The sequence below is a fragment of the Topomyia yanbarensis genome, chromosome 2 (genome assembly GCF_030247195.1).
Source record: "Topomyia yanbarensis strain Yona2022 chromosome 2, ASM3024719v1, whole genome shotgun sequence".
Lineage (NCBI taxonomy): Eukaryota > Metazoa > Arthropoda > Insecta > Diptera > Culicidae > Topomyia > Topomyia yanbarensis.
Window position 1 is genome coordinate 443,882,720 of NC_080671.1, and position 12,190 is coordinate 443,894,909.

Below are 12,190 nucleotides of genomic sequence, written 5' to 3' on the forward strand. Positions count from 1 at the left end.
GTGATAGCTGCTCCTAGCAACCCCAATGGGTCAAATAATGTAGCAATAACTGACAAGATCTGACGCTTCGAAAGCTTGGTATCCTCTTCCAACTCCGGAATGTTGAATTGGAACCTTCGTACATCGGGTTTTGGCAGCCATGTTAGGCCTAGAGTTTTTACGGAAGCCGTTGAATCCAGAGAAACCTCCTCGGAATCTCTAATCGCCAAATCTTCAGGTGAGATATCGTCCAGCACCTTGGAGGAATTGGAAGCCCATTTTCTTAGTTTGAAACCTCCCCTCGACATCATCTTGTCCAGTTGAAATCGCATTTCCAGCGCCGTTTCAACGTCGTCTGATCCTGTGATGACATCGTCCATGTACGTATCCTCGTTAGCAGCCCTTGCTGCAAGTGGAAATCGTCCTTCCTCCTCCGTTGCCAACTGTTTCAGCGTTCTGGTTGCTAGAAACGGCGCTGGCTTGGTTCCATACGTGACGGTATTTAACTCGTAAACCTCAACCTCATCTTCTGGAGCTGCACGCCATAAGATGCACTGAAGCGGTCTATCTTCCGGACTGATGTTGATCTGGCGAAACATTTCCTCAACATCGGAAACCAGCATTATTTGTCGAGTTCGACACCACAGGACTATGGACCGTAAGTCGTCTTGTATTACTGGCCCAACCAGCAACACATCATTCAACGACACCCCTGAAGAAGTTTTACAGGAGGCATCGAAGACTACTCGCACCTTGGTGGTGGTACTTGCCTCTTTTACCACCGGATGGTGCGGAAGATAGCACCGTTGCACCGAGCTTAGAGTAGCTTGCTCGACCTTCTGCATGTGGCCCAACCGAAGATATTCATTCATGAAAGCATGCGTTCAGTTCCCTGAAGGCGTCGGAAGGCGATGTCCCTTGACTCGCCTAGCCGGAGAAGGACGTCTTCATTTTTGGGAAGTGCGACTGTGTACCGACCATCTTCTTCGCGCCGAACGGTTTGCTGAAACAGCTCCCCACAGCGATTTTCCTCCAGGGAATAAGTCTTACTAGATCCGATATCCTCGCTGGCCCAAAAGCGTTCCATCAATGCGTCTAAACCTTCAGTTGATGCTACGTTGCAGTTAATGTGAAGTGAATCCAGCGTACTAAACACACCACCGCAAACAACCCAACCGAATACTGAGTGATTTAGTGTTGGTTGCTGTTCTCCCAACGAGATCCGCCTTCCAGTCCCGAAGAAATCGAAGAAGTTCTTGATTCCGAGAACCATATCCACCCCTTTGGATTCGAAAAATGCGGGATCGGCCAGTTCGATCCCATTTGGAATTAACCATGCATCAATTTTGATTGTTGAACCGTAACCTTGGGGGGAAGGTTAACCGTAACCTTGGGGAATACCAAAAATCCTAAATCTCGCGAAAACTTGGAAATCCGCGAACGTACCATAGCTCGAATCCTGTGCCCTTGTTGCCGCTTGACCAATGCCAAAAACCGAGATGTCCACCTTATCTCGAGTCACCTTCAAACGCTTACACAATCGTTCCGTGATAAAGTTGCTCTCAGACCCCGAGTCTAAAAGAGCCCTTGCTGGATACTGGTTGCCTTCATCGTCTTCCACCATGACGACCGCAGTAGCCAGTAGGACCTGGGAGGAAGATCCGTGCGCAGCATTACATGTTGAAATGTTGGTGGCTGCCATGTTAGCCACTTGGGAGGAAGTTGAAGTTGACGGTTCCTTACTGGATGACGAATTGTCCGTTGACCGATTCGTATCCCTTTCTCTTCCTGATTTGAAGCAGACCAAGGTATGATGGCGTCCCTTGTAGTTCCGGCACGAGTACTTCGATTGGCAATTCTAGGCTTGATGGCCTGTCCGGAAACAGTTCCGACAAAGAGAGTGAGTCTTCAATATGGCGTCTCTATCAGACACTGATAATCGTTGGAACGTACTACACTGGAAGAGCGGATGATTGGATGAGCAGGCCGCACAGCGTCCCACAGACGCTTGAGCTGTATTGGAACTGATACGTAATTGCGGCGGCTTCTGTTTTGGAAGTTGATTGGCTGCTGGACACCTCTAGTGTCCATGGGCTTTGATGGAAGTGACTCCAGAACACGAACGCGTCGATGAAGAAAGTCCGTAAGGTCTGCTAAGATATCCTGCTCATTAGCCGCCGAAAACTCTTCCCATCCTCTTCGAGTCACCGGATCGGGACGTGCTGTAGGGAAGTTTACCAGCAAAAGGTCCTTGTAGTCAGCTGGCTGGATCACCTGGTCAAGTGTTTGCACAACACGCTCGAAACCTTCCAAGAGTGCATGTAATTCACCGACGGATTCCTTGGAAAGCGTAGGTAACGCTAACAACGGCTGAACTTGTCGCTTTTTCAGCTGTTTGCTGTTATTGTAGCGTTTGAGCAGCATTTCCCATGCTACTTGGTAGTTCGCCTTGGTTATCTTCAAAGGGTCGATCAAGTTCTTAGGCTCTCCTTGAAGACATCCTTTTAAATAGTGGAACTTCTCCACCTCCGGAAGATCGGCCTTCCAATGAATGAGGGAGGTGAATAGATCTCGAAAGCTCAACCAATCATTGATGTCCCCGTTGAAACTCTGCAGCCTTATTTGAGGCAGGCGCACGTGGTCCAACGCACCATGCACCGATGTATCAAATCCTCGCGTAGACTGTTCCAATGCTGGGCACTCTTCCCTCTCCTTAACCTTGTCCATCAGAAAGGATTTGGCTTCATAATACCGGTTGTTGAACTCTCGCCTTTCCTTGCCATATGCCTCCTCCTCCGCAGTGAAATCGTCATGGGATTTGATCTCCACCAACGTCTCACTAAATTTCTCCCATAACTCATCTAACTTCTCCAGTCGCACATTCACCTGGGATACCGTTGAATCTTCCTTAAAATCCTCGAAAAAATTCAGATACCAAGCAGCGAAGCCTGCCTATCTTTCAACCTTGTAGTCAACTGCTTCAACGACGGTGACTTCTTTGTAGACGATGCAGCTGGCGGCATGACGGTATTAACCGGTAATAAAACGAGAGGTGGTGTGGTGGTGTAGTTATCCGCGTATAGACCTAACGGGCTGGCATATATTGTAGGGTTCACTAACCTGACAAAACAGGTGAAGGCGCCAAGGTGGAATTATTTTAAAATAACCAGGCTATACTAGCACGGCGGTCTGTAGCACCATCCAAATTCGTCTCAGTAATGATCGTTCGTAAGGCAGGAAGTGAAGAGGGGGTATACGATGTAGTATTCAAAAAAATGCCACGGCTGGGCATATACTAAGGTGACTCACCCAGAGAAACCAACCAGCGGTTTCAAGATGTCCAAAAGGTACAATATAATATTGCAATAGTCATCAATATTGACTCAAATGAGTCGAAAAGGGCTCACGTATGATGAAGGAATCGAAGAGGATATAAATTTTATCAAAAAAGTGTATTTCCGTACGCCTGGCTTCGGCGACATATACCACCAGTTCAACTAACCTGAGCAACAGTTAATTAGCGCGTCCTCTTCCTTTCCCTTGTTGAGTCCAAACGCTGCTATTGAATCCAGTGCTCAATACGAACACGATGACAATGCACTGGCGATGGAAATCTTCCGGCTGTTGTTTCAACCAGCAATACACGCCAGCCGTACCGCCCTCGGTTAACTCCGTCGAAATTCCGGAAAATGGTCGAAAATTGCGTGTAAGTATACTGACGGGTAACACTTCGACTGGACATATACACTGAACTTATAATATTTACCTGTGTAACAGGAATCGGTGCTAATCCAGTGGCTGTCCTACCAGGTCGAATAGGTTACTGGCTAATCTTCAGTCTTGGTATGGTTCCATGTCCAGGAAACTCCCGCAAATCCAAATCTCGGTCGGATTCCAGTTCCAATTTAGAAAGATGCGAGTGTTAGAATTGTACGTAGGTTGCCAGCTTCGGCTGGACATATAGTGGTATCTGAGGAAGAATAACCGGCGCAAAATGTCCAAGCCAAGCGACGCCAATCCGAAAATGCAATGGCGTTGATCTCCTTTGTTCCCGTGATGAACAATTGCTGCGGTGAAAGGACTGTTCAATCCGCGATCGCAATGGCGTCGTTGAGCGTCGGTGGGAATTGCCGGCGTCGACCCTGTGTCGACGGCGTCCTTACAAGCTTCCGTTGATCCTTTCCCGGTCCTATCCGGCTCGAAGGACCATAATGTTGGGGACTGACTGCTTACCTTCATGGGTCTTCGATAGCGGTGATAGCAGTGGTGCAGCCAGGTCCAACATCGACCGTTGATTAGGTGGTGAAGGGGTAATGTTCCAAGGGGGACCAAATCCAAAATTGGCGGTCCCTTGATTAGGACCAACAGGAGGAAACTTCGGTAATGACCATTATCAGGTCAAGCTCACTCACGCACAAAAACTCGCGGGTTAAAAAAAAAGAACGACATGCGATTTGAACTTAACTGGAATCAACACAGCGGGGAAAAAAGACCAGCAGGAAAAACGATCGCTGCGCCACCTACATGTCAAAAATTAAACTACAAAGCCACGCCTTTTCCCGCTAACTTCACACACTCTGGCAGGAAAAAATAATATATGCCCCACCTTTTCCTGCTAACTTCACACAATCTAGCAAGGAAAACAACAGTATGGCCCGCCTTTACCTGCTAACATCACACAATCTAGCAAGGTAAACAAATATAAGGGCCCGCCTTTTCCTGCTAAGTTTACAGAATCTAACCAGAAAAATAAAAAATTCCTGCTATCTTCCACAACATGGTAGAAAAAATTGAAAAAAAATCTCGCAAATTTTCCTAACTTTGTGTTTTCAAGAGTACCTAAATGTATACTGCTGGTTACATACTTTCATTTTTCACGCAGATGAACGGCGCATTCCATCAAATTAGCGGCAGAAAAAAATTAATTTAGTTGTTAGGGGGCAAACAAAAAAGATAACAAATTAGACATTTAATGATACGACGGATTGATTTTTGGAAAAAACGTAGTTCTAGATAATCAAACTGGTGTTAAAGAAAATGGGTCGTTAGACCAAAAGGCATCGATTCAATTGAAAAATATATGCATTATATAGTATTTTGGCGTTTTATTTCTGCAAATATACTGGGTCCATATGGAAGAGTTAATTTTTGTTATAACTAGTTTCTTTTTCCCTCTCGTGAGGCTTTTTCCTACAGCTCAGTGTGTTACATGTTAAAGGTGGTAAAATCATGAAGCACTTCAGCACCAATATCTTCCTCATTGGAGTCCAACCTATCACTGACATTCACATTCGAAATTGATTAATTCTTAATACTTCTTTAGCAGCTTTCTAGTTCCCTCTTGAGCGTTCCCCGTAATTCGGATTGCTAGACGGAAACTTATATTTTCATAAACCTCATTAGAGTACAGTTCGAACGCAGACCCTATCATCCAATGCAGCGACCAAAACAGGCGTAGGCTTTCCATGGCTTTCTGGCTTACTGTCAGCAATCATTGCACTACGGCACACAGTGGGACGGAATCAAAAAAAGCCGGACATTGATATTTGGGACGAAATTATTGGTTAAGGCACTTTAATGTCTTCGGAAAGATTTCTTTATTTTTTAAGTAGTTTAATATAATGTTGGGAAATTTTTATTTAAGGGGGTATATACACAGTTTAATATAACATTATATTCAACTACTTAAAAAATAAAGAAACCTTTCCGAAGACATCAAAGTGCCATAACCAATAGTTTCGTCGCAAAAATTTAAATGTCCGGCTTTTTTGATTCCGTCCCACTGTGCGGCACTGGAAAATCGAGAGAAAAAAATATTAGAACTCCGACACATATCTTCTCGATTCTCAACTTACTGTCAATGATAACCGCGTTATTCTAGACAACTTTGCGCAGCTCTGACGGTAGTCGTATAACATTCGTTTTTGGGACACTGGCGTATTGTGCAGTACTAATTAGACTCTCCTTCCTGCAGTACGACCGCTTCATATTGCTCGACGAATCTGGAAGTAATCACCAAGGTTACAGGTTACTATGCATCGATTATTTCAAGCTTTTGCATCTAACGGATGTAGTTTTTTCGAACAAACCCTGCTGATCATTATTTCTATTTATAACAATTTTAAAATAATCTATAGGAAATAAATGTTTGGCAATGAAATAACCATGCTTCTAACAAAATAAAAGAAAAAGCTGACAGTTTTCGGATCGGTATTCTTGCGAGCCTGATCTTGCTTCTGGTTATCCTCCTTGTCACAACTTTTTTATCATAGTCATCCTGTTTACTATTCCTCTTATTGTTTCGTCACGTAAGACTCAGCTGCAAGGCCAAGGGAGTGGTATCTTGGGGGCGCTTGAGCACAATGTCTTTTATGTTGAAATCCTGTATGTAGCTGACCATCACCAAAGTCGCTAGATTCATCATACTCCTTAAGCAATTTATCAGTTCCTTGCTGAACCTTCCCCAACCCTAGAATGGTAAAGGGTAATGCGCTGGTTTCATATACAGCTCAGCGTATATTCAAGCTCTATCCAAGAAGGATTTTTAGTGACAAGAGGCGTGACACTCCCAATATATTATATCTTAAAAAATTATGTTTTGGTAGAAATATAATTTTATAGACTATTATGATTTCAATAAGTTTCGAAGTTCTATTCGAACTTATCCTAATTAAATAAGAAATCTGGATACCGCAGAAGCTAAACTATTTATGAAACAGTGGGTATGAGTAAATATGTAATTATACTGATCGTCAGACAACTTACTATTTTTCTACTCTTCCAAAAGGTTGAACGAACATCGACGGAATTATACATGGAAGGTGAGCACCACGTTTCGGTCATAAGTCGATAAGTAAATGTTGTTCACGAGGACAAAAATGTAGCTTTGAAGGCATGACACTCGGTTGCGATTCGACAATATTAACAGCTGCAGTACAGGTTAAGCTCAATTCGCGTGAGCATCGAACACACCCTTTGCAGCACTATGGCGTCGAATTTTATGTTCAATCGCAGAAGGGGCGACAAATCTAGAGGTTTCGTAGAAACCGTTTTACCGTGACGGGAACGAACAGATCTTTCCTACTCGTTATATCGCAATCGAGGTCCATTCTTTACAGATGGTACATAGACGAGGGTCAAGTGCAATTCATCTTCATCTGAAAAGAATAGAGACTTTTGCGCATCGTTTGTTTTTATGCGCTCGTAACCACTTCGGTGTGCATGATGAGGTTCTCCAAACTCTTCGTCATCAGAAAAGGTAACAGCTTTGGTGCGAATCTTTTTCACTAGTATTACATTTGGCGTGCTTGCAGTTATTTTTCATTCCAGCATCTAAAAGTATCAAAATTTAACCTAGTTATTGAAACGAACAAATCTTAAAAAATACCAGCATGATCGGTGCATTTTTAAGAATTCCTACAGATCCGGCTAGAATACTCCATTTGCCGGGAAAATATCAAACAAGACGAATCTTCTCCCTCTGATTCCCGGAAATTTTAGATGTAGGCTCGCAGATTTCATCATTTTCATTGTCATTTCTCAGTCCGAACTCTGGCAGACGTTCATCCGCCCATCTAGACTCTGTCAAGATGAGACCCTACAAAGCCTAACTGTTCGCATGTGCTAGTCCGTATAGTACACCAGATTCTTCTACAAGTAGGCGCCGGCTGTTAACTAGTTCCACAAGTTTCAGATACATTACATAGAGGATAATCGGAGGCAAAAAATTATTAGATAGTAGAGAGATTCTGGTTTGCTGAAACGAGACAAGAAAAGCATAACTTTTGTGAGTAGTATCGTAATTATGAGTATAATCAGTAAATAAGGTAATAAATAAATAAACGATTTTTCTTCATTTACCTATTTTCTTGTGCGTAGTTTTCCTTCTTGTTGCTGATGTATTTGGGCTATTGTTTTTTAGTCGTCGCTTCCTGTTGCATCGAGTTGCATATATTGTAACAAAAGAAACAAATAAAAATAACGGGTGTGATCAGGGATACCATTATGCCAGATTTATCTGGCACAGCCAGAGTTTTTGGCAGCTTCCAGACAAAAAGACAAACCTCTTATTCTGCCAGATTTTTAAGTTTTGGAAGCTGCTCACACACACACATTTTGGAAATTTGGGTAATAATGTCCCAAATTTTACAAAAATCCATTGATGCAGGTTCTATGAAACCTAAAACGTATACCAAATTTCGATGATTTTGAGGTCGCTGTCAAATGCCAGATTTTGCCAGACATTTTTAGTTGAACTACCAGATTTTCTTTGAAAAATAGTGGCAACCCTGGGTGTGATTAGTGTTCGTAATTGGATTTATATGTTGATGGATCATAAAAGTGTATGAGGAATGAGGATGAAATGTTTTTATTGCCATTTGTTAGTTTTCAGTTTTGTGACGTCGAACAGCTATTCTAAATAGATTTTCGGGGGTCATAATTTTCTTTTAGTTTTTTCTGCGTTAAACACCAATTTATTGAGTTACCGTTGATAACAGTTCGTTATGAGGTATGGCTCACAATCAGGGATCCCAAGTGTTTTTCCTAGAAGTCTGCAATAATTTTCGATAAAATCTGGAATTGTCTGGATGGCCAAAATTTTGTTTGAATGAGCTTCATTTTACATCTGTGAGCTGTATTTGTTACTAATACTAATTACTATAATACTAATTACTAATGAAATAAATTAATATCTTTGCAATATATCTCGCCTTTCTGAAAATTCAGTAGGGGCCATTCATAAATTACCTAACGCAAAAATTGCCCAAAATTGACTCCTCCCTCCCCCCATGTAACAAATTGTCACAAATTTCTCCACCCCTGCGTGCGTTCTTGGATGATCGCGCGCGGACCGTCAATCTAATACTTAATTTTTGGTATACGGCTTAGATGCTAGAAGAAAGTGAGATCTTCCATATCACCAAATTCCCGATCATGCCGCCATGGAAGGTGTTGTCTAGTGAATATGAGCTTTATTTTTTAATTGGTCCTACTGAATGCATGGACCTGAGTTCCCAGGGTAATGGTTTCCGGACATAACCGATTCATGATCCCGTGAACACGGACGTTTGTAGGTGCGCGTCTGAAACTTCATAAGTGCTAAAATGTTCACCTTATTACCGGGGTGTTATCAGATTTGCGCGATCGCGGGTGTAGGTGTGCATTGTTGATCGCGAAGGGCTTAAGCGTTCATATGTTAACGGGTTTGACACGTGTGGTCGCGTGCATGTGACTTCGCGTGTACAAAACTGGATTTTGTAACCGTGTGGCCATTCATATATTCACGTGCATTCTTGGGTGATCACGCGGACCTTAATTCTTATAATTATTTTTTGGTGCACAATTCACATTCAAACATGGAATGAGTTACCCCATATCCCTAGAGTTCCCGGTTATGTCGCCATGGAACGTATTGTCTAGTGGATATGAAAGCTTTCTTTTTTTAATTGGTCCAATTGAATGCATGGACCTAGTCTGCTGATACCAAGGCGTAAGTATGTGTAGATTATTGCAATTGCATGGTCGCGTTTGTGACCAGGTTTGTGTTAACGCGAACGCCATGAGCGTTTGTACGTTTGTACCTATGTGAGTATAGATAGAGTATAGTAGATATATACTAGTAAATAGAATCAAAACATGCCGAATAAAGAAAAAAGATGCAAAGAGCTTGATTAGAAGTGTAGAAATTGACCGATACTATTTTGATATACATGTAACTAATAGATGTACAAAAGAAACAGACTAATGAAGTAGAATAGAAAAACAAAAGTAACATGCAATCAAACTCGTCTATATGCAGAGAATATTGTATATTTACCATTAACGACAATGCATTCTGTTAGACTTTCATCATGCTATGCTGGCCGGGAATGGATGACTCACGCACGTCAGTAAATTCATTGTACCTTAATTTATCCGATCCGGTCTTCCCGAATGAATAGATCACAAATTGAACACCGGAAGTGTTAGACACTATTCTATCATATACGCCAGTTTTGCATCCATGCCCTGGCCCAACTGTTACAAATACACAGACGAACACATAGGGTAACCAACCAATTTTGGACTCCTAGAGGAAGTGAAATTACGTGAACGTCAAAAAATATTTGCTTGCCTATGTTTTTTATTGGAATACATGCACGAGTCTGCTCTAAAATTACTGTTGTTGAAAGAAAACTGTCAATGGATGTTTTATACATTGACATAAACTCGAAAATGACATTTCTTCACAGCATGAATTTTTCACATTTCGGACCCTTCCACACTAATTTGGACAGTGTTCCAAGCATATTTTGGACACACTGAATATGACTGAATATATTTTGGAAACAGTGAAGTTTTTTCTACTAAACTGACCTACTAACTCGTTCTCTTTGCAGTATATTTAATGCATGAAAGAAGAACATAAGCAAATCAGTGACTGGTACATTAATCTTTATATGGAAGGCTGACTGCATGAAGTATTTTTTTAGTTCTATTATTTTGAGAAATAGAAAAACTTTCGGTACAATTAGGTTACTGCAGACTAAACAAAGCAGTATTAAATGTTATGCAATAGAGTTAACAATAACATATTTCGTGTAACAATTCATCTGTAGCAGTATTATGGAGTAACATCCTCAAGTGTGTGTGTGTTAACCATCCTATCTCCCACTAGCTGGTAGTGATTTACAGAAAAAAGATGTTTGCATATATTTAAACATTCATGCAAATAACTTGGTTCACGGATTTAGGAAGGTGTTAGCTCAATTGACTTTCCGATGACCCATTTCGTGTACAGCGCCAGACATGTTCCGAGGTCATCGTTCCATCAACTAGCCCCGCCTTACTGTAATGTTTGTATCAATTGGATTGTAACATTACAGTAAAAGTTTCGATTCCATTTAAGCAGGAAATCGACGCGTATTTAGTATATTGGTTCAATTTGTATATATAACATAACACATGTGTACTAGAAAACTTACTATTTTTGCAGTTTTCTACCTTCATTCCTATCTCTCATTTATGTCTCCTTTGACTCTCATCCACATTTCTTGAATTCCTGCTTATTTAAGAAAGAAAAGGGGAAATAAAAAAAGAACCGATAGATTCCGGGTTTTCCTCAGCGCGTTCGTTTCTCTTAGTCTGGTGCACTGCCTGTTGGACTTGTGTAAGTTGTTCCATTGGAGATCTTCGAGGGGCTGTAATTGGAGGAAGATCTGACTTCTATCCAGAAGTATCAGTTTTTCACATTAATAGTTTATATATGTGCACTACAAAACAATCCCGTGTATAATGCAACCATTTTTTGAACATTTATATGTTCATATACACACATGTACACATACGCATATATAGATATATAGATACACACATGTATACATAAAAAATATACACATACTTTCATACACACATACATATACAAATACCTACATACATATACGCATTGTAATACATGTATACATATATACACACACTTTTTTTCCTTTTTTATTTCGACTATGTTAGTCACATTTTCTTTTTTACATTTTAACGACATTCAATTAGCTAGAGATTACTGGGTAGGGAAAGTTATGAAAATTAGAGCCATAGTACTCAAGTGAGAGCAAGGATGTGAAGTAGACAGATCGGAAAACTAGAATTGGCAGGGTCATTAGAACAGGCTTAATATCGTACGGGCTTAATCTTTGTCTTCTGTTAATGAGGGTCGAGCTTAGACAGTATAACTACGAATCACCCGAGTTCAATAACATGTGTCCTGGTATAGATGGACGTGTCCATCTTTACCGTGACAACCGACTCACAAGAGATTATTACCACATCACTGGGTGAAAGGGCAGAAGTTAAAGCCTTAAGCCCGTAGACAGTGATTATGTGTAGAGACCAGGATGATATCAGAACTGTGAACGAGCTGAAAGGTGCACTGAAGCTGAATTTTAATCTAAGCGAGTTGCACATGACGATCCGGTTAACTAACAACCTATCCTGACGTAAAGGTGACGCTACGTTGACGTCGATGGAAGCCGATGCATCGCCCGAATCTTGCTTTAGGATGTACGACCCTCAACCACAGCCTCAGCCTCCACTCTGCATAGAGCCACTCGGCTCTCCAACACGGAAGCCCCCGCTCAAACGCTCCTCACGCTCACTCCTGCAACAAGCAACCGAAGATGTCAAAGAATGCAGCAATTAGTCCTGACTAGCACCTCTACATGCAAAGACTCTCAGAGAG

The 12,190-nt window shown here is 41.6% G+C and overlaps 1 protein-coding gene and 1 long non-coding RNA gene across 3 annotated transcripts; both read right to left on the reverse strand.

The window, feature by feature from the left end:
- Positions 1 to 847: 847 nt before the first annotated feature.
- On the reverse strand, positions 848 to 1,681 carry LOC131681072 (uncharacterized). Its single transcript, XM_058961780.1, has 2 exons — positions 1,426 to 1,681; positions 848 to 1,344 (listed from the first exon to the last, which is right to left on the reverse strand). Exons 1-2 carry the CDS (start codon positions 1,679 to 1,681, stop codon positions 848 to 850), a joined length of 753 nt encoding a protein of 250 aa, XP_058817763.1.
- A 3,439-nt stretch (positions 1,682 to 5,120) lies between these two features.
- LOC131682100 (uncharacterized) lies at positions 5,121 to 7,575 on the reverse strand. 2 transcript variants are annotated; one of them, XR_009304026.1, is made up of 4 exons: positions 7,367 to 7,575; positions 6,745 to 7,311; positions 5,835 to 5,981; positions 5,121 to 5,771 (listed from the first exon to the last, which is right to left on the reverse strand). It is a non-coding gene; the product is annotated as an uncharacterized LOC131682100 (long non-coding RNA). The 2 variants fall into 2 exon arrangements; XR_009304025.1 differs by having other exon boundaries at positions 5,121 to 5,981.
- Between the last annotated feature and the right edge of the window lie 4,615 nt (positions 7,576 to 12,190).